This window comes from Heterocephalus glaber, unplaced genomic scaffold (genome assembly GCF_053883595.1).
Source record: "Heterocephalus glaber isolate CG9 unplaced genomic scaffold, H.glaber_assembly_v1.0 deba00001806, whole genome shotgun sequence".
In the NCBI taxonomy this organism is placed as follows: Eukaryota; Metazoa; Chordata; class Mammalia; order Rodentia; family Bathyergidae; genus Heterocephalus; species Heterocephalus glaber.
The window spans coordinates 684,308-704,866 of record NW_028258481.1 but is presented as its reverse complement, the minus strand read 5'-3'; the positions used below and the strand labels follow the sequence as shown (position 1 = coordinate 704,866).

Here is a 20,559-nt window from a genome sequence, read left to right as displayed (position 1 = left end):
TGCTCTTCCTTCCGGCATTCCCTGCGTCCCGCAGACCCCGCTGGCCTCGGCGCTGCTGCCCGGGCCCGGTGCCACCCCCTCCCCGCAGGGCCGCGCGGCAGCCTGGCCACCCAGGACGCGGCGCGGCGCCCACTCTGCTCCCGCTCAGGCAGCGCTGGGCCTGGCTCGGGCGGCGTCCGGGCTCCAGGGCAAGGGCCTTCGCGCCGCTGTGGCCGGCCTGTCACCTGCGAGTAGCCGGGCCAGGGCTGGGCCGCCTGGCGCTGGTGGAGGGGCCGAGGCCGGTTACCTGTGGCGCAGACTCAGTTTCCCCATCTGAGGAGCAGGGGTGGGTGCCGAGCGCTGGGTGTGAGCCACGGCAAAGCACACGCGTCCGCAGAGCAGCGAGGGCGGCTGGCGCGAGGCTCGCGGGTGTCCACTCAAGCCACGGAGGGGACAGCACGAAGCTGCGGTGGGAGCGCACGCCCGGAAACACTGAGTCCTCGTGGATGCTGGCACGGGGGGCGCGGCCGGAGGGAGTGAGCCAGGGTTCGGGGCGGAAGGGGCTGGGCCGTGACCGCAGATGCCCTTGTCCTGCTGTCCTCTGCAGAGTGCTCTGAGGACCAGAGAGGTTGGTGCCTCCTGGGTCGCAGCACAGCCGCTAAGTACTGGGGCCTGGGTCTGAGTGCCGGACCCTGGCTGCAGGGCTGGGCTTTCCTTCCTGCCTGCATTACTTGATCCCCTGTTAGGGGCCCCCCTTAGGGACCCCAGCACCTCCACAGCTGGCACCTGCCGGGCGGCTGCTCAGTCCCCGAGGGCTCAGCATGGCCTCTGTGTGGTTGGGTCCCAAGGGAGTTTGAATGACAGGGACAGAGACCATGCTGGCCCCCGAAGCAAGTGCGGGGGGACACTGAAACAGGGTGACCCCCAATGCCTCGGTCACAAGAGAGGCCGGGGATGAGGTGGGGGGGCCAGGAGGCCTGAGGCTCTGGGGCCCTCGCCCCGCACCCTCCTCTGCCTCCACCTGGCCCTCCCGGCCCTCTGGACACCGGGGTGGAGCAGTGCGCACACCTGCACCCCATCCCGACGCCCTCCTCGCGTGAGAATCCCAAGGGCCTGGGCTTGGATCCAGACCAGGCGGGGGCCTGGGACCTCGGCCGAGCTCAACCTGTATGGAACCTATGCCAATAATTCTGTATAAACCCCAGCCCGAACATGTGAGCTTAGGAACTGGTTTCCACGGAGTGCTGTGAAGTTAGGGTTTAATAGACTTGGGACGTCCCGCGGGGTGTGTTCATGTGTCCCAGGAAGGTCATTTCCACACTTTCCCGCGTGATAATGACGCAGGCGGCTTTGTTACAAACAGAAAAATGGTGGGTGGGACCAGCTGCCCAGGGGCGCGCTGTGGCCTCCACAGTGGGCTTGTCCCATGTGACCTCCAGGGGCTGCCAGCAGCGGCTTCGCCTTTCTGAGGGGACGCTGCCCCGGAGGGGAGGCCGAGGTCACTGTCAGAACATCGGGGCCCCAGGCCCTCTTGGAGCCCCGTGTCCGGTTTACAGGAAGACACCAGGGCCCGGGAGGGAGGGGCCGAGTCCTGTGGCCCAGTCAGCTGCTGGTGGCGCTGGGGTGGCACCCGGGGCTCCAGAGCCCGGCTGTGAACCCCTGGTGCCCTCCCATCTGGCAAAGGGCGCTCAGCCCGTCAGGCCTGGCGAGATCTGCCTGTGTCCTATTCCAAAGCCACAGAAGCGTAGAGGCAGATGAGGGGTGGAGACGAGCCAGCGGCCAGGGCCGAGGGGACAGAGAGACAGGAGAACCCAGACAGCCTCAGAGCCAGTGTCACGTGGACGGAGGCCGGGGCTGGGGGGCACTGTGGGGGAAGGGACACCCCTCTTGGTGGTTTCCCTTGGGAGGCAGCTCCGCCGTGCCAGGGCGAGGGCCGGAGTGTGTCCCGGAGGCGGGGCGGCTGAGGGCTCTTCACCTGACTGCTCGCCCTAGGTGTCACCTCTGGTCACCTCCTCGTAGGACGGCGGAGGCCCCGGGGTGAGTTCCACGGGTGCACTGGGAGCCGGAGGGGAGCTGCCCACGTCCTGTAAGGAGTCACCTGTGTGGCCCGGGGCCGACGGCAGAGCCCTCCCTGGGCCCTTCGGAAATCTCAAGGTGCCCGTGTCGGTGGGGCGCGAGGCTCCAGAGCAAGTGGCTTCCACGGGGCCAGGGGTGCCTGTCCCCCTGTCCTGACAAAGGTGTTGGGGGCCCTCGTCCTCTCCTGCTCCCAGAGACACAGAGGCAGGAGGTCACTGGGCCTGAGGGGTCTCTAACCCGGGCTGGGCCAGGCCTGTGCCACACCCCTCCTCGCTGGGACCCACGCTAGCTAAGTGGCTTCTGACTTCAGCAGCGTCCCCAGCTGCGACGTCCTCATCCCCGACTTGCGTGGGTGGCACCAACCCAGTGCTGCAGCGCCCGAGCCCGGCCTTGTCCTCCAGCCAGACGAGGCGGGGCGGATTCTCCCCAGCACCTTGTGGAGGGGGTGCAGCCCCCGGGGGGTCGGGGCCCTGGCCACTCCGTTTCAGACCCTAGGATCACACCCCTGTTGTCTGAAGCCAGCCGCTCTGGGCTGAGTTGTGCAGCAGTGAGAAGCACACGGCCCGAGCAGCATGGAGCCTGTCCTGGCCCAGGCTGAGGACCCAGGGCAGGAACAAGTACAGCAGGGCTGCGGCCTTGTCCTGAAAGGCGGGTTGGCCTCCGAGACCTGGCTCCCTCAGCTCCCTCAGCTCTGCCACTTCCTGCCAGACAGCCAGGCCCAGGAGAGGACGTCCTTGCTTGGTGGTAAATAAAACCTGGGGGATTTACATCGGCCCAGTGGAAGCTCAGCATGGGACAGAGGTGCACACGGGCGTGAGCGTCACCGTGTCCCTTGTTCAGGATGGTGGGGAGTGGACAGACGTTCACAGTAGGGACGGGCCTAAGGCCTTAGAGCCAAGCGGGGTAAATCGGACACGCAAGCCTGAGCATCGCGTGCTTTCCCTTCTGTGAGAAACCCGAAGTATACACAAATCAGAGCAAAGTAAGATAATAGGAAGTAGGGAGGTAGAGCGTTCTCAAATGGGAAGGGGAGCACATCAGCACTTGGGAGGCTGAGGCAGGAGGATTGCTGTGAGTTCAAAGCTAGCCTGAACCATGTAGGGAGACCTTGTCCCAAAACACAAAAACCCAAACAAAGCCCCCTAAAATCGAGTGGGAAGTGGGTCAAGAGAGGGAGGGATGGAGGGGTGTAAAAACTAAGATGTAGAGCTGGGGATTTAGCTCAGTGGTTCTGCCACCTGCCTCGTAAGCACAAGGACCGGAGTTCGATCCCTGGTACCAAAAAAAAAAAAAAAATAGCTAAGATGTGTTGTGTGCATGTAGCAACTCCCATGATGAGTGTAATCACTGTGCCTGGCAAACAGGTACTGATAAAAATGAAAAACAAAGTTGAGGCAATACTATGAGTGCTGGGGGCGCCCTGCTGGTTGGGGTCGTTGGGTGGGGGGTACTGGCCGCCTGTCTGAAGGCTGTGTCCCACCAGCCAGCTGCCAGGGCTTGGTTGTGGGATGGACTCGTGTGGGCAGAGTCCTGGGTGTCTCAGTGGTGTTTGGCCTTGGGAAGTGGTGTGGCCTCGCTGAGCCTCAGTTTACCTGTCTTCGGCGGGGCAGGAGGGAACTGCTGGGTGCTGGGAAGCTGGTGCTGAGTCATCTTGTGACCGTCTGGCGCCCGGGGGTCACCACAATGCTGGGCAGCACCCGGCCCTGCCCACGCTGTCCCTGTGAGGCCCTTCGTGCCCACCTGACGGTCGGATGCCGCCCGGCACGGTGGCCAAGGGCCTGGAACCCCTGGCATTTCCTCCGGGTGGCCCTTTCCCGTGTCCTGTCCCCAGACCCACTCCCCTCCCGGGCCCCATTCCCTCCCCGAACGCAGGGCCTGTGCTCTGGCCCGGGCTGCGGCTGGGCAGGCTCACCTGTGCCCACTGCTGGGCCTGTCTGTGGGCAGTGATGGCCGTGGGCCCGGGCAGCAGGACCTCCAGGGCGGTGCAGCACAGCAGCGCCAGCTCTAGCTGCTGGCTGTGGGCCTGGGGGGTGGAGGGGACAGGCAGGGCAGGGCTCAGACTGCAGCAGGGCGAGGCCTGGGCTGCCGGTGCGCAGGGTGCCCGCATGGGGTCCCCGGGGAGCCGAAAGTGGCTTCAGGGGAGCCAGTACCAGATCTACTGAGAGATGGGGGTACGGAAGTCGGGAGGGCGGAAGGGAGAGGGGCCGAGGACCACTGTGCGGCTGGGTGGGCCACTGGCCTGCACCGGGAAGTGCGCGCGTGCATGTCCGCGCATGCGTGTCCGCGGGTGCGCAGCTGTGGGCCGGGGTGAAGGGCGGGTCCCGGGATCGGAGCCCTGCTGAGGCCGACCTGGGGTGAAGAGAGCGCTGGGCCCGGAGTCGCCACGCGCCTGACTGGCCGTGTGGCCTTGGTCCACGAACTTAGCCTCTCTGGACCTCGCGTTTACACCCGTAAGCTGGGGTGACAGTGCGGGGTGTGCTCGGCCGCTGGGAGGCTCCGGGGACGCAGTCCCTGTGTGTACAGCCTGGCGAGGCACAGGCGGCTCTAGGTTGCGACCTGGATTTGCTCTGCGGCCTCAGGCCCCCTCCCCCTCTGGGCCTTGGTTTCCCCACGGATACGCACGAGGCTGGGGTTGGTGGCCTGAGCCCCCGTACAGTTCCCAGTGCTGAGCTCTGGCGTGGCCAGTGCCCCGTTGCAACAGGCCTGGCCGCAGGAGGCTTCCCCAGACGGTGGGCACTCACCATGGGGTTGGGGTACAGTGTCCAGCCTGGCCTGGGAAACGGGGTCTCCAGGAAGAGATCCTTGCAGAGGACGAAGAGGCCGGCCAGGGCGCAGAGGCAGCTGACGAGGCACGTCGCCAGGCACAGCGCCTTCCACAGGCAGAGAGGAGTGCTTGGAGCCGGCCGCCAGCTGGGGACCCTGTCCAGGTCCTCATCCTCCCTGCCCGGAGCTTGGGTGGTGACCAGCGCCCTGCCGTCTCTGGGCACATGGCAGGGCTCCCCACCCCGAGGGCGACCCTGCAGCTCCTGTGGGGCACGTGGCTGCTCTGGGGCACGGAGCTCAGTGGCGCAGAAGGACATGGCCACTGTGCCCCCTCGAGGCCAGCTGGCTGGGGGCGTGACACCCCAAGGGCCCAGGAAAGAGGGAGGAGCCCGAAGCCGCCCCGTCCCCATGCCCATCCCAGGTCCTGTGGGCCTGCCAGGTGGAGGACCGAAGGAACAGGGGACCCGCAGATCTAGACCGGGATGGGCTCCTCTGCAGCTGGGTCCTGGTGCTTAGGCACAGCCCGGGCTCCTGGGGTCCTCAGCCCAGGAAGGGGGAAGTGGGGACCGGGCAGGCTCTGCCAGGCCAACCGCACAGACGTCCTTCTGTCCTCTGTGTCCCCTAGGAGGCGGGCAGCCATGTGCCAGCCTGGGCAAGGGCACAAACGCAGCAGGGCCGGGCCCGGGCTTCTGGCAGAGGGCCGGAGGGCCCCGCATGGGCTTTGGCTGTGGACCGCGATTTGCAGGGCCCGTCCTTCCACTGTCTGCCCACCTCCGCCTGTCCGGCTTGTGCTGGGCCACTGTGCCCACGCTGGGGCTGTGGGGACAGAGGCTGGCCCTGGGCACAGGGGGGAGCCCGGATGCAGGAGGAAGGCAGGGTCCAAGGGCGCCTGGGAAGGGGCTGTGCCAGGTGTGGCTCTCGGCTGAGGACGGGGTGACAGAGGCCCCAGCTCAGCCCCAGGCCCTCCGCGGCCTGCACCCTCTGACGTCACCTCCACAGCTGCCTGAGGTGCCCTGCTCGGCTGCCCTCGAAGTCCAGCACGACCTCAAGGCACCAACTCACCAGAGAGGACTTGAGCAACCTCCCCACCGCCAGCGCTGAGATCCCGGAGGCCAGGAACTGTGGGGCAGACCCGGAAGTCAAGGAGCTGGGCTTCCCCAAAGCCCATGGATTCCCTCCCCCCTTTCCAAGAAACCCGGTGGCCGGCAGGTTAGGGGCGCCATTGCTCTGGCCAAGCCAGGCCATCCTGGCCTCTGGGCCACCCCGGGCCCACAGCTGGGACCTGGTGGAGCCGCACTTAGGACGCCCCGGGCCCCTCCTGAGCGCGATTTGCAGGCCCATTGTCCCTCTGCGGTGGGACACTGCCCTCCCGTCTCCCGAGTCCTGCCACCAAGGACAGCAGCCCAAGGCCCAGGCCTCTGGGGGACTTGGCACCCCTGGGTGCTTGCCTGCTGAGCACCTGTTAGGAGCTCGGGGCGCTGGCTGATGTCCTGGAGGTGACAGCTCAGAGAGTGGGACAGTGGGGACAGAGGACTGCGGAGATGAGGGCGGCCTCAGAGCTGGGACTCAGGCGTGGGGAGCCAGGGCGGGGAGCGCTGAGAGGGTGGCGGGTGGTTCTCCTCCCACGGGCCCAGGAGGAGCTGTCCTCGCACTGCCAGACCAGGACTCAGTGGCCCTCAGGTTAGGTTCACAGCCCCCAGGAGGAGCTGCATCCTGGCCCCCTGCCCTGAGCTGTGCTCTCCCCCGCGGCCCCCACTCACAGACGCGGCCCCCCAGAACGGGTACCAGCACTTCAGCACCACCAGGTGAGCCTCCCCGACGCTGGTGGCCAGGAAGGTCCCGAAGGTCAGGGTCAGGAGGCCGAGGAAGAGGTGGAGGACCTGGCGGGGGACAGCGGGTGGCCTGAGGGGCTGCAGTGTCCCACGCCCCTTGGGCTTCTCTGCAGGACCCTTCCCAGCCCCGCGGCGCGGACTGAGGGCACCTGTCCCGGGCAGTGCCTGGCAAGGCAGCAGGCGGGCGCGTGCTGCAGCTTTCTGTTGCGTCCTCACCCTGCCTGCTGAGCCCCCTGCGCCTGGGGTAACACTCACCGCCAGCCCCAGCAGGAGGCTCCCCTTGCTTCTCCCCCTCCACCTCCAGGGGCTGTCAGGGTGCCGGCTTCCACCTGGCTGCGTGCCCTGGGGGGCACCCGCATTGTCTGCCATCAGCTTGGCTGGGGCCCTGGCTGCGGGCAGAGGGAAAGGCTGTCAGGTGCGTCTCCTTCCTGAGGCTTAGGAGGGGTCTGCAGGGGACGCTGGAGAGAGCACTACCACCCCCCACCATATCTCCGGAGCCATGGCAGGGCGCGTGGTTCGGGTATCCAGTGGGGAGACCCAAGGAGTCAGAGCAGCCTCTCTCACGTTGTGTTCCGCGGAACACTGGCTGTAATGGAGCTTCAGTAAAAGGGTTCTGTGGTCTAACGAGTTTGGGAAGCCCTGGATACCATCTTGCCCTTCTGCTGTGAAAGGGCTGAGGGTTCTGGAGGAGGAGCCACTGTTTTTACACTAAGCGCATCTTCCAAACTTCACTGGACACAGCCCAGCGATTCCATGCTGCTGTTTCTGCTTTTGGCCAAAATGGCTGTAAACTTCGGGTTCCTATCCTCTGCTGTCCTTTGGTTTTCTTGTGGGCATCACACGGCAGGTGTGGGCGCCGGCCTCTGAGCCCCAGGGTCGCTTCCTGCCCTTGGGGCTGGCGTGGGGCGGCCAGGAGCCTCCTGTGATGGGGAGGACATGCCTGTGCCTCATGTTCTCTGCAGCCCTGGGCGCTGGGCAGGGCGTGGTCCTGGGCCTCTCTGCCCTGGTCCTCGGCTCTGGGAGGGCAGGGACGGGGTGGGGGGACCCCCAGCTCCCCTCAGAGCGGGCCAGACAGGGTGCTGGAGGTCCCGGCTCTGCCTGCCTGAGCCTGGCCTTGGGCAGGTTGTTTACATCGGGGGTCTCTCCTCTGTTGCAGGCAGGGGCTCGGGGCGTGGGTGTGAGCGTGGGGGGCCGAGCTGGGAGGCTGCCCTGTGCGGGTCCCGGCACTGGGTGGTAAAGCACCAGCCAGGACCAGTTGCCTCCGCGCATCCACGTCCGGCTCTGCCAGGGGTCTGGACGAGTGCCAGGGCCCAGGCCGGAGGGGCTGTTCAGGGAGGCCCGGCCAAACAGCAGGTACGGCTGGCGTGGGGGATGTGGCCCCAGGCGTAGAGGCCGAGGCACAGGGAGGGCCTTGGAGGGTGTGTGTGTGCATGCATGTGTGTGTGTATCTGTGTATGCATGTGCATGTGCGTGTATGCACATATCTGTGCTTGTGCTTGTGCGTGTGTGCATGTATCTGTATGCTTGTGCTTGTGCATGGACGTGTGTGTGCGTGTGTGTGCACGCCAAGCAGAGAACGGCAGGCCTGGGTGGCACTGGCAGGAGCCTGTGACAGGAGGCTGCTAGTGGGATGAGAATCGGGTGCAGCGCACAGGCTTGAGAAGCAGCCATGCCCGCCCACGCCCAAGCCAGTCCCCTCCGGCCGCCTTCAGGAGTGCAGGGTTGGCGGGCAGAGGCCTGGGCCCTGTCTGTCCCTCTCGGCTGCCTCGTGCCCTCCGGGTGGTCCCTGTGGTGCTCTGCCCAGCCCCCAGGCAGTGCCTGCTGCGGAGGGCTCCTGGTGGCCCCGGCCCTCCCCACACCCTTCCCACCCCGAGGGCCCCTGTTCCGCAGCCACCAGGCGGGTGCGGAGCTGAACTTACACTGCTGGCCCCCACCTCTTGGTCAGCACCGGGCTGGGGTGCAAGTCTGGCCTCCTCGATCCCCGGCGGGACTGAGCTCCTGGGCCACCCAGCCCATGGGGATTGGTGTCTCGGGACCACTCACCCAGCCTGGGGACTTCCACCCTGCCGAGCTCTGGCCTCACCCCTGCCCAGGGAGCCGGCGCCAGCAATCGGGCCATCTTTACACCTTAGACTTTGGCTCTTGCCCTCCGGGACCCACCCAGCCTCACGCCCGAGTCTTGGGGCCAGATGACAGCTCAGCCCCCTTCCGTAGGCCTCCCGTTCCTGGTAGTGACGTCCAGTCCCTTCCGCAAGGACTGTGTCTGGGGCAGCCCTGGGGTGAAGGGGCCATAGTCATGGCAGAGTCAGACGCTAGGTGTGTCCACAGCGCCTTTCAATTCTGGACAATTTCCAGCACTCACACAGCAAGACCCGAGCAGAGCTCAGCCACCCTGTCCGTGCATTTGTAAGCATTCCAGGACTAACCTCTAAAACACATGGACTTAAAAAGGTGCAGCCTCACCCGCAGAACTGGGAGCCACCGAGGCACTTCTGGGCTCAGCGCCCTGCCGAGCTCTGCTGAGTGTTCGGACACTGGTGATGCTCACCTGCCATCCTGGGAGGCTGAGGCGGGAGGATTGCAAATTCAAGCCCAGGCGGGGCAACTTAGAGGCTTAGTGGGACACTGTCTCAAAAAGGCCAACGTGAGGGGTTGGAGAAGTCCATTTCCGTCCTGTTTTGGCTGATAACTGCACGCTAAGGCTCGGTCAACGCTCACCTTGCTCCCCCTGCCTCCTAATCATCCCGTCACCTTCCATTTGGCAGAGCTCCGCAGGCCTGGCCCACAGGCTTGATGCCCCACCCGCAGAAGTGATGTGTGGACCCTCCAGAGGGTCCCAGCCTGCCCTGTTCCTCCTTCAAGCACAAGGCAGGGGTGGCAGCAGTGCGTGGAGCCCCACGGCCACCCGGACGCCCCTGTGCCCGGGCTGCCCGGCTCTGGCCTGTGATGGGGTCCACTTCCCGAGTTCGAATCTTGGCTCTGCCCCTTCATCTCTGCTGATCTTGAGTGAGTCATGTGACCTCACCGGGCCTCGGTTTCCCCCTCTGTGAAGGGGGTAATAATACCACGTGCTGGCTGGTAACGCTGTGTGGTGTGGAGGTCACAGTCTCGAGGCACCCTGCTCACTGATGGGCCTGGGCTGGACGGGCACTGGCCGCACCTGGGGCCCTGGGGTTGGGACTCTGTGGCTGAGGAGGACGCCCGGCCCACTTGGCCTTGCAGTGACTGCGCCTGCCCAGGGCGAGGCTCGGAGGGAGACGCAGCCCAGGACCTGGGGCTGAGCAGGCACCTGATGGCCAGCGTGGCCAAGCGGGACCGGTCAGTCTGGGAGGCGGCCATGGAAAGGGCCCGGGCGTGGACACAGGCGGCCTCCCGAGGACGCGAAACTGGGCAGCTGGGCTCGCCCCACTCCGATCCCTGTTTCAGGGCTCTGGCCTCGGAACGGCATGACAGGAATTTGTGTTGGGCAAAGCCACGGTGGGTGGTGGTGACTGGTCCAGGGGCCCTGGGGCCGAGTGCACTGTCCAGGCGGAAGGTGCTGGAACTGGCTGCTGAGAGCTGGCTGAGGCCCCCCTCAGGCTCTGAGGGAGGGAAGCGGGGCTGGGCCCCTGGAGGAGGTGGTCTCTGAGCAGAGAGGGATAGTCGAGCCTGCGAGGGAGGCGGGCAGCGGGCAGAGGCCAGGCTGGGCGGGCGGTAGCTGCATCTCCAGCATCGGAGCCAGAGTGTGGACTTGGCCCTGAGGACGGGGCAGCAGGACTCGGTTACTCCTGCCCGCTAGCGGAGCCCAGAGCCTGTGACCCAGGAGCTGGGTGGGGTGGCTCGGCCCTGGGCTCTGGGGGCAGGTGGGGTGCAGTGCGGGCACAGGTCAGGCGGTGCTGTCTGCGGACAGGAGGTGAGGGCAGGGGAGCAGCGGGCTGCGGGCACCGGTGACGCGGGACCCAGTGCAGAGGGCTGGGCTGGCTGGGAGGTGGAGATGGGTGCCCTTGGGTGCCAGGCGAGGACAGTGACCCCGGTGCCATCTGGGCGGCTTGCACACTCTGTGGGAAGGAGGGCAGCGACAGTGGCCGGAGCAGATGGGCCAGGCAGACCGAGACCTCCGAGGAGTAGAGGGGTGCGGCCGAGAGGAGGGAGTGCAGGGGGTTCGGTGCCCAACCCTCCCGGCGGCCGCAGGACCCACGGCACAGGAGGTGTGCAGCACTGGCGCAGTCCGCGGGATGGGGTGGTGGCGCTGGGGCTGCAGCGGCTGCCTCCTCCGGGTGCCCCGTCACTCCCTCCATCCTTCGCTGGGGAGGCGGCTGCTGGCCCGGGACAGCTGCGGGGGGTCCCTGCTGGCTCGGAAGAGGCCCATGAGGGAAGGAGGGAGGGAGGGCCGGGCCTGGAGGCAGAGGACGGGACTGCAGCAGGGCCACGGCTCAGCCTGCAGGGTCCAGGCCGCGGTCCTGCCGTCAGCCCGAGTGGGCCATGGACCGCTGTGAGGCCAGGGCTTGTTTCCCATCATTCCCTACTTTCTAAGACAGAGGCGATCACACACAGCGGAGTGCAGGACCGAGTTCGCGCTGGTTGCTTGTGACCTGCGTGCACGCCCGGCTGATGGTCACCAGCACCGCCAGTCCCAGGCACCCCTCTCTGTCCCCACAGGCTCAGCTGCTGTCAGTTCTCGGGGTGCTCAGCAGTGTGATGAAGCAGAGTGTGTTTGCAGGGCCTGGCCCTCCACACAGATTCACCTTAGACGTGGCAGCAGGGTGTTCCTTTTCGTTTATTCCTTTTAAATAAATACACCACTGCTCACAAGGGGTGATCAAAACATGCAGTGGGAGTTTACATTTAAAACAACTTGGTATGGTAAGGGCCACGTTGCCGAGAACAATGGGACAGTGTGTTTGAAGTGAGAGTTTTTGGGGAGATTAACGGCCATGTGCCCGTCTTCGTCACTCCCAGGTGGATGAGACACAACACCCAACGCCCTCAGCATGAGGCAGTAAGTGGCCAAGTAACACAGTTGAGCTTCTTGATCCATGAGCATAGTACAGCCTGTCACATGCTCAGATCTTTGTGGATTTCTCTTCGGAACACACCTGGTCTCCAGCCACTTCTGCCCCGGCCTATAACCATGAGTCAAATAAACCTCCCCTGCCTCAACACAGGGGACATCTGCAGGGGCCCGGGAGGAGGCGTCCGTCCGATCAGTCCCCCAGCTGGTCTGTGTGTGGCCCCGTCCTCCTGAGGGGCTCAGTGGGCAGAGAACAGAGGGGGGTTCTTGCCGGGGCACGTTCCCTCTTCCGTCCCCCATCCCCTACCCTGCTATCCAAACTCCTCCCCTCAGCTCTGAGCAGCCGGAAGGTGCTCCCCAGTCCTCAGGCACATTTGCACTTTCTGATCTTAAACCCTAACCCTAAGTACCAGCCTCTTCTTGTGGCTTTTTCTTTTATTGGTACTCTGAGTTGAGGACAGGGCCTTTTTTTTTGTATCAGGAATTGAACTCGGGACCTTGCGCTTGCAAGGCAAGCACGGTGCCACTGAGCTAAATCACCAGTTCCCCAGCCCTTTCTAACATTTTATTTTGAGATAGGACCTTGCTAAGTCACTAAGGTGTGTGTCCATCTGACCTTGAACTTGTAACCTTCTGCATCAGCCTCCCAGAGTGCAGGGATGACAGGCATGGGCCACCACACTCTTTTGATTTTTAAGGTCAACCCCCTGCCAGCTCTGCAGGGCATGGCCCCAGGAGTGAAGGTCTCCTTGTGGCACCTTGCTTGTCCTCCTCTAGTCCAGTGACTAGACTGGGGTCCATGACTACCCCGCCTTTGGGAAGACGCCCGGCAGGGGCAGCAGTTGAACTGGGTCTTGAAGGAGGAGCAGGAGTTTGTTGGGTGAAGTGGATGTGGTGAGGAATGCAGTCCTGTCCAGCCTTTGGGTTGCGGGAAGCACTTGGGGTTGTGGTGGGGGTTCATGGGGTAAGAGCACGTGGTGACGTCACAGGGAGCTAGCTGGGTTTGAATCCCAGCACGGCTTCTTGGTAGTCCCGAGGCCCTGGCATGGGTTTAACTTCAGGGTCCTTGTGTAGAGTGGGACCAGCAGGTGGGCTTCTTGCAGGGTGAGGCCAGAGGAAGTGGGGCCACCCACATGGAGCTCATCACTGGCAGCCACTGGTGCCCTTTTGCTGGGACAGCCGAGGACGTCCTTGAGGTTAGAAAGCAGACTCTTTGCAGTGAGGCCGCCCAGCCTCAAGGCCACACCATTTATTTTCCTCTGCGGTGTGGACGGCTCGAGTTGTACACCAGGACCTGTGACAAGGGCTAAGGCATCTCCTAGTCCCTCGGGATCAGCTGGTTGCCATGGTGACACGCTGGCGGAGCCTGAGGGGCCGGGCTGCCCCGGGGCGAGGGTGCCTGCCATGTCCCTGGGCAGGGGCCTGGGCTGAGTCCACTCCGGCTCCATATTACAGACAAGGAGAAGGGGGCCACTGGGGGGAGGGGGCGATGCCAGGCCGGGCACTGGGAGGGGCTGAAGATTCCAAGTGGGAAATCCGAGGCCAGAGCAGTGGCAAGCACAGAGCCAAGATTACCTCCACCCCGGAGCATCGGGCTTGGGGCGCTGGCGTCCCTCAGAGGGTGATGGACACACACCCGGACTTTCGCTGGTGTCCTCTGCAAAGGAGCCCTGGAGGCAGGGGTGGACAGAGCCCCACCCAGGGCCTCAGCCCAGGGCAAAGGGGGGCAGCAGAGTGGGGTGGAGAGGGTGGCCGAGGGGACAGGGCTGGCCTGCAGGGCCACATCTGCTATTCTACTCGGAGGCTTCCTTGGGGATGTAGGCCACATTGTCATAGGCGGGGGGCGGGGAGGTGGCCGGGCTGGGGATGGCGAAGTCTGCGCCGAAGGTGTTTGGCAGGAAGACCACAGACTGCAGAGACAGAGAAGCGGGTCCTGGTGGGCTCTGGCTGGGCCTTTTCCTCTGTGTGAAACTTTCACTGTGTCGCTAAATTCCCCAGGCTGGGCTGGAGCTCGAAACCCTCCTGCCTCAGCTTCCTGGAGTGCTGGGATGACAGCTGTCCGGATGTCTTGCACAGAGCCCTGGCCCATGCGCGGACAGTCCCTGCACTGAGTCCCCTGAGCCCAGCTGGCTCCAAAGGTCCTTGCCCCCCAGAGCACGCCCACCAGGGGAGGCAGCCTTTGCTCTGCTCCATTTCCCTTCTGTCAGGCCTGAGCCAAGCGAGCCCTTCACAGACAAATGGACAAAGCAAACAGGCTGCCTTCAGCGACAAGCGCAGCTCCTCAGTAAAGAGGACAAGGTCCCGCCGGCCGTCAGCCAGGGGCACCCGAAGCTGCCGGACTACAAACCCACACCTCACGCCCTCCCGGCTAGTCCGGGCCAGGCCGAGCCCCCAGACTGCCTGGGATAAGCCACCCCGCTGCCTCTGTCCCTTCTCAGGCCCCGAGCCCGCAGATGCCGCAGCCCTGGGCCGGACACGGGGAGCCTGTCCTGCGCTCACCCCTGCCCGCCCTGGCTCCCGGCCCTCCTTGTCTGCCCGGCCCTGCGACCCTGGGCCCCCAAGTCGTAAGCATTTCACCCCGATTCCTCGCCCCTCAGGGCCTGTACGGTAGCTCCCTCCCCAGTTCACGGCTAGCATCTGTCCCCGTGTCAGCCCGCCCCCTCCCAGATGTGACAAACTCGGCCTTTCCCAGCCAGCTGCTAGAATCTCCTGATTTCAGTCCCTGTCGGGCCGCTGGAATAAACTTTCCTCCCAGGAGCCTGTTTTTGACAAGTGGATTCTTCGTGACACTCGCGGAGTGAGCCGCTTCTCCCGGGCTGTGGGAGCCGCCGCCTCCCCCGCTCAGTCCTCTACTGTTCCGCCCTCCCTCCGCCCAGCCCTCGGCCCAGAGCTGAGCCCTGAGCCTTCCCTTTGCCCTCCGGCCCCTCGCCCCGGCTCCCCGCTGTGCGCAGCCCCCCCTCCACCCCCCTTCCCAGCGGGAAGCTGCGGGGCCAGAGGCCGCCCTCACTCAGCCTTGCCCCGGCGGCGGCGGCGCAGGCCCTGGCTCCAGCGGGCCGGTGCTCACCGCGTCGGCCTGGGCGCGCGTGGCCTGGCACCCGAAGTGCGTGGCGATGACGGCGATGAAGAACTCCAGGATGGTGAAGATGGTCAGCACGGCCAGGTAGCCCCTGCCCACGTCCTGGCAGCCAAATCCTCGTCAGGGCGTCCCTGGCCCACCCCCGCCCCGCCCCCGCAGCGGCGTCTCCATGGTTACCCAGCTGGTGACGCCGAAGTCCATGAGCAGAATGGCCGTCCCCGCGAAGGCCGCCGTGGCGCTGAGGATGTTGGTGCCCAGGCTGCTCCTCACCTGCGGGCGCGGACAGGAGGGCCAGGGACGCAGGGGCAGCCACGCAGGCACCCGGATGTGTTTTCTTTGCTGTTGGTGGCACAGGGCCTGGACCCGGGGCCTGCACCCTGCATGCATCCCCAGCCCCTTTCATTTTTCACGGGGAGATAAGATCTCTCCGAGTTGCCTAGGTTGGACCTGAGGTTGTGACGCTCCTGCCTCAGCCTCAGAGTGCTGGGACGACAGGACAGGTGTCGCCACCGCTCGGGCTCCTTTCCCTCCCTCCTGTGCTGGCAAAGGATGGCCTCTTTCTTCCCAGGCCCCTGCTGTCTGGCGCCCCACCCCAGGGGCCCCTCCAGCACCTCCCCTCCTGTCCCTGGCTTCCTCCCCTGTGTGCAGGTCCTGCTTCTGCCCTCCAGCTGCAGTGCACTGCTCTCCTGGGCACCTGGGGCACTGGTCAGCGGGCAGGGTGGAAGCAGGCGGCCTTGACTGCCCACTCCCGGACTTACTAGGCAGCCTGTGTGGCTCCTCTCAGCCGCCACCGACAGGCACCCGGAGAGGACGAACTGTAGGCGGAGGTGGACATGAAGGCCCGGGCAGCCCCACTGTGGTCGCCCTGCCTGGACACAGCACAGCGTCCCGGCCCCCGCTGGCCTCCCGGCCAGGCACCCGAGTCTCAGGGGCTCCTAGCAGCAGTATGCACTGCCGGCCCTGAACCCTCCTTCCTCTGGCCTGCAGGAGCCCTTGCCGGGTTCTCAGCGCCCTGGCGCCGTGGCTGGGGTCGGTGGAGGATCCAGGAGCGGTTGGACCCCAGCACTGAGCCCAGGACCACGGGGACCCATGGGGACTGCAGGGCTGTGCAGGGGCTTCGGGGAGGGGCCTGGGGTGCAGGCGGCTTGGGGCAGGCCTGGCTCTCCCGCCTGACGTCCACCTGGGCAGCCTTTGCCGGCCAGCAGCTCCAGACAGGGCTCTGGCTTGGCTGGCTCGGGCTTAGGCGAGGACTGGATGTGGCTGCCACTCACGCAGGATCCTCCCCAGAAGGGGACGCCGCCTTGGATGAAGAGCATGCCCAGGGGGCCGCGGCGGACCATGAGCAGCACACTGCCGAAGCCCAGGTGGATGAGGCCGATGAGGATCTGCACCGTCTGGGGGACGCAGAGCGGGGGCTCAGGCAGCTTGCACTGCGGCCCCCAGCTCCCCAGCTGCTCCTTACAGCCTCCGGGACCCAAGGGCACAGCTCCCCGAGGGCGGCAAAGGCCGCATCCCCATCTGGGCACCCGGCTCGGGGCTTCCTCTGTGCTCAGCCTCGGGTCTGTGCCCTGGGCCCCAGCAAGCACCTCCTGGAGCATCTTTTCCTTTCTCGCTGCTCCTGACCCATCTTCGGGAGGAGAGTGGCCTGAGGTCTCTACTTGGTTTAAGATGAGACTTCATCCGTCCGAGAACGCTGAGTGCAGGTCAAGGAAGACAGGAGCCCTGGAGTGGCTGGTGCTTCTGTGAGGAGCAGCCCCGGGCAGCAGAGGGGCTGAGGGCATCAGGGCCACTGTGGCCCCGGGTAGCTGCAAAGCTGGGCAGGGAGCTGCGGGAGGCCTGGCTTGCTCATCCTAACTTGGGAGCTGGGTTCTCCCCTCTCTCGGTTTTGGAAACCAGGACTCCATGGCCCCAAAATGCCCAGCACCTTGCCAGCCCCTGAGGTGCAGGCTGCTGTGTGAAGCAGGTGTCCTCCCTGATATGACCCACGTCCCTGGCTTGTCTCATGTCACCAGATGCCTCTGAGGGTCCCGGGCTCCCAGTGTCTCTGCTGAGGTTTTACAACCTCAGCAATGGGTGCCCCAATCCGTTCATTGTCTCTGGGCCCTTCGTGCATCGGGAACTGTGATGCTGATTTTGGGGTACAGTTCTGCAGTCCAGCAGGCCTGAGCCAGAGGTGCCAGGTGCTGGGGGCAGTGGGTTCACAGTAGAGCTTCATGGTCAGGCTGTTTGTCCTAAACTGCAGGATGCCACCTACTAAGTGTGGAGCCTTGGGCAAGTGAAGCCTTGGCCGGCCTCAGTTTCCCAATCTGTCCAAGGTGAACCATGACCTCTGTCTCACGGAGGGAGCTGAGAAGCTAGCGAGTCCATAGGGTATGCACCTGTTGCGGGCCCTTCATAGACAGGAGCTGGTATCACCACCACCACCACCACCATCATCACCAATCATCATCATCGTTATCATCAAAGCTGTCTCCATCTGTCACACAAGAAACTGGAGCCAAAGGGCCACGGGACTGTAAGTAGGCGGCCACCAGCCCTTCTTTGTACTCTGAGTTCCTATGTAGTAAACTGCAGCCTAATTTAAACACCAACAAGCCAAAACCTACTCAGGAGAACATTTTTGTAACAAACAGCTGGGTTTCAGCCAAACACAATCAGCTGAGCTTCAGCCGGTCACAGCAGCCCACTGACCAGACTGTGCCCAAGTAAAGCAGGTCACATCCACGTGGCAGACACGCCACCACAGTCATGTGATTTCTCCACCCTTCTTCCTGGTATCAAGCTCACTGTGTACACATTTCCGGGCCAGGCTCTCTGAAACTCTCCAGGGGTTCATAAATCATAAATCATTCTGACTCCTAAATCACTCTGTCCTCAATAAACTCTGTTAATTTTAATTTGCTTAAAGTTTTTCTTAAGCAATACAAATGTGTGCATATCTATTTATCTCCTATCCATCTTTCTATCCATGCATCCATGCATCCATGCATCCATCCATCCATCCATCTTTCTACCCATCCATCCATCCATCTATCTTTCTACCCATCCATCCATCCATCTTTCTATCATCCATCCATCCATCCATCCATCTTTCTAACCATGCATCCATCCATCTTTCTGTCTATCCATCCATCCATCCATCCATCCATCCATCTTTCTATCCATCCATGCATCCATCCATCCTTTCTTCCATCCATCTATGCATCCATCCACTCACCATCTGTCTGTCCATCCATCCTTTTATTTCCCCCACAGGCTGCTCTCTCAAGGCCATCTGACAGCCACCTCTCATGCACTGTCACCCTGCAGGAGCTGGCTTCCCCCCCACTTTGTCTCCACCCCTCCCACCTCCTCCCTGTCATGCCAACCTCCTTCGTCCCCTTGAACAGGTCCGGCTTATTCCACTCCGGCTCCCTGACCCTGGTGACTCTGTCCTCGCCTCCCCCATCCTTCTGGCTCCCACCTCACACCCAGGCTTTGCATCAGCATCACCTCCTGGGAGAACGTCCTCTGTGCCCTTGCTGGTGCGTCATCAGCCTCAGCCCGGCGCCCTCTGGTTCTCCTGGCTGTGCATACCCCTGTGAGCCCCGGGAAGGGCCTCTATTGGCACAGGGCGAGGCCTCCCTGGGCATCTGCTGGCCCTGCTCCCTCCCGCTGCCCCTCCCTGCCCAGTTCCTGTGCCTGGGGTTGCAGGATGCCACCTCACCCCTAAAGCTTTGGGCTCTCCCGTCAGGAACGTGTCCATGGGACGCAGGTCGGAAGACTGGGCAGCCCGGGGCGTCTGTGTCCCCAGTGGAGGCTCTTCAAGCTGCACGGCCCCTGGAGGCTGGCACATGGAGGGGGGCAGGATGGCCGGAGGTGGGCGGAGGCCACTGGTGTTGCTGGGTGGGATGACAACGAAGACCCCATTGCTGGCGGGAGGGGCGGACATGGTGCTGGCAGTGCCTGGGGACAGGTCACAGTGGAGTCACACCCCTGCTCGCTCTCTGGGGCGGACAGTGCTGGCCCTGCTTGCTTATGAATCCCAGATCACAGCCGGGGAGCAGAGTCTCAGAGAAGTTGGCTTCAGGCTAGGGCCTTGAGGCTGGGCAAGGCCTGGACTTGGTGCGGTGCAGTGTCTCTCTCTGAGACGGAGTTTAATCTCTGCTCCTGGGTGATGTGGGAGGGTCTTCCCTCCCTCCCGCTTCCCTTCTCCCTCCCTTCTGTTTCTGTCTCTCTCCCTCTCTGCCTCTCTCCTCCCAGTGCTGGGGATCACAGGCTGAGCCCCTCCATGCTGGGCAGGCTGAGCTGCACCCCCAGAGCGAGAGGGCCCTTGGCAGGATCTTGCATTTAACCTCCTCCGGCCAGAGAGGGTGAGCGGCTCTGAGAGCACACAATGAGCCCCAGGCGGAGCTCCCTGAGGCTCCTGTTCCTCCAGAGACCAGGACCCAGCCTCATCTCCTGGCCCTGGCCGTGTCGTGGCTGTGGCGTATCAGGCGTGGCTGGCCGGGACCCTTTCCACGAGCACCACCCCCGGCCGGTGTGACGAGGCTGTTTCGAGGACACAGCAGCGAGAACGATCTGAGGGTTCCGCAATGTCACAGAGAGCCGCCCTGCCGGTGAGGACTCGGCCAGCCAAGCCCCGGCTCTAGGCAGAGGCACAGCTTGAACCCAGGCCTCTGTTCCCACTGTGAGATATGGGGATGAGGTGGTCACCTCCCCTGCCTCAGTTTCCTCTCCAGTAAAACTGGGACACTGACGTGAGTGCCAACGTGACAGCAAACAGCGGCTGGACAGCAGCCACCCTGCCCGAGATCTGCCAAGCCCTGGCTGAGCTTTGGTCTCTGCGCCTGCCGCGCTGCCACGCGTGTGTCCCGGGACGGGGGCGGTGCCCTTGCCCAGGTGGGTGTCTCGTACGAGGCTCGCATTGGACCCTCGGCTGGGAAACACAGAGAGGCTCCCCACAGGTTTCGGGAGAGGTGTGGGGGCTGGAGGCCACTCCACGGAAGGCCCGGAAATGCAGGGCAGAAATCCTGGCTTTATACTAGCTGTGATTGAACGCTCAAATAAATAAAAGCATTACAGCAGAGACGCATCGCAGTAACCCTCCTCCAAGTCCTCCTCTCAACGCGCTCATCCCGTCGTCCTCGGGACTCTCTACAGCGGCTCTGGAGTCCTCCTTCCTGAGTGTCTTTAGCACTGTCCTGGCTGCCGCCATGTCCTGAATTGATTCCAAATGTTGACCTTTCATGGTCACCTCAACTTTGGGAAAAGCCAGAGTCTCAGGTGCCAGATCTGCTGAACAATGAGGACACAGCGTCGTGTATTTCTGAGCCGCCTTCTCCTTAGATGGCTTTTGGCCGCAGCATTCACTGCATTTTATTTTATTTTATTTTATTTTATTTTTTTCTTTTGGAGCTGGGGACCAAACTCAGGACCTTGCGCTTGCCAGGCGGGTGTGGCGCCCCTGAGCTACATTCCCAGAATTCACTGCATTTTCATAATTAGCAGCCTCTCCCCTGGGCCCAGGGTGAGAAACCTGATAAAACAGAGCCCTTCTGCTGCTCCTCAGGAGAAGAGAAAACACCTCCCAAAATAGGTTCTCTGCTGACAGGCAGGGTGACAGTGTCAGTCTGGAGGCCTCCTGAACCCCTGTCCAGCCGGCAGCAGGGACTGCCCTACCCGGGCACTGGGCCTGTCCTGGTGCCGTCTGGAGGACGCCCAGTTCTTCCTGCACCCAGCACGGGAGGTCAGCCGGACAGCACCAGCCCCTGCACCCAGGGGCCAGGGTGGCACACCTGTAACCCTAGCACCATGGGGGCCAAGCAGGAGGATGGAAAGCAGCCCAGCCTGGTGCTTAGCGA

General features: G+C 63.8%; 2 protein-coding genes across 9 annotated transcripts; both read right to left on the bottom strand.

Moving 5' to 3' along the window:
- Positions 1 to 177: 177 nt before the first annotated feature.
- Ms4a10 (membrane spanning 4-domains A10) lies at positions 178 to 8,820 on the bottom strand. Of its 8 annotated transcripts, XM_087203703.1 has the most exons (9): positions 8,570 to 8,820; positions 6,906 to 7,035; positions 6,579 to 6,698; positions 5,881 to 5,937; positions 4,797 to 4,925; positions 4,405 to 4,579; positions 3,968 to 4,078; positions 1,955 to 2,063; positions 178 to 1,702 (listed from the first exon to the last, which is right to left on the bottom strand). In XM_087203703.1, exons 1-8 carry the CDS (start codon positions 8,767 to 8,769, stop codon positions 1,975 to 1,977), a joined length of 1,011 nt encoding a protein of 336 aa, XP_087059829.1. In that variant the 5' UTR covers positions 8,770 to 8,820; the 3' UTR covers positions 178 to 1,702; positions 1,955 to 1,974. The 8 variants fall into 8 exon arrangements, with proteins under 8 accessions (XP_087059829.1, XP_087059828.1, XP_087059833.1 ...); XM_087203702.1 differs by having other exon boundaries at positions 178 to 2,063; XM_087203707.1 differs by lacking the exon at positions 4,405 to 4,579 and having other exon boundaries at positions 6,906 to 7,039; positions 8,694 to 8,820.
- A 2,453-nt stretch (positions 8,821 to 11,273) lies between these two features.
- Positions 11,274 to 18,682, bottom strand: Ms4a15 (membrane spanning 4-domains A15). The gene is made up of 6 exons (XM_004874265.3): positions 18,423 to 18,682; positions 15,988 to 16,110; positions 15,475 to 15,531; positions 14,894 to 14,986; positions 14,705 to 14,818; positions 11,274 to 13,550 (listed from the first exon to the last, which is right to left on the bottom strand). The coding sequence occupies exons 1-6, from the start codon at positions 18,645 to 18,647 to the stop codon at positions 13,434 to 13,436; spliced, it is 729 nt and encodes a 242-aa protein (XP_004874322.1). The 5' UTR covers positions 18,648 to 18,682; the 3' UTR covers positions 11,274 to 13,433.
- Positions 18,683 to 20,559: the final 1,877 nt, after the last annotated feature.

Coding starts and splice junctions, on each gene's coding strand:
- Ms4a10 (XM_087203702.1), bottom strand. CDS start 8,769: ATGGCCCGATTGCTGGCGCCGGCTCCCTGGGCAGGGGTGAGGCCAGAG. Junction 5,938..6,578: donor CGTTCTGGGGGGCCGCGTCT/GTGAGTGGGGGC, acceptor TCTGCCCCACAG/TTCCTGGCCTCCGGGATCTC. Junction 4,926..5,880: donor GGTTGCTCAAGTCCTCTCTG/GTGAGTTGGTGC, acceptor TGCCTGTGGAAG/GCGCTGTGCCTGGCGACGTG.
- Ms4a15 (XM_004874265.3), bottom strand. CDS start 18,647: ATGTCCGCCCCTCCCGCCAGCAATGGGGTCTTCGTTGTCATCCCACCC. Junction 14,987..15,474: donor GGAGCCACACAGGCTGCCTA/GTAAGTCCGGGA, acceptor CCGCGCCCGCAG/GTGAGGAGCAGCCTGGGCAC. Junction 13,551..14,704: donor CGCGCGCCCAGGCCGACGCG/GTGAGCACCGGC, acceptor CTGTCTCTGCAG/TCTGTGGTCTTCCTGCCAAA.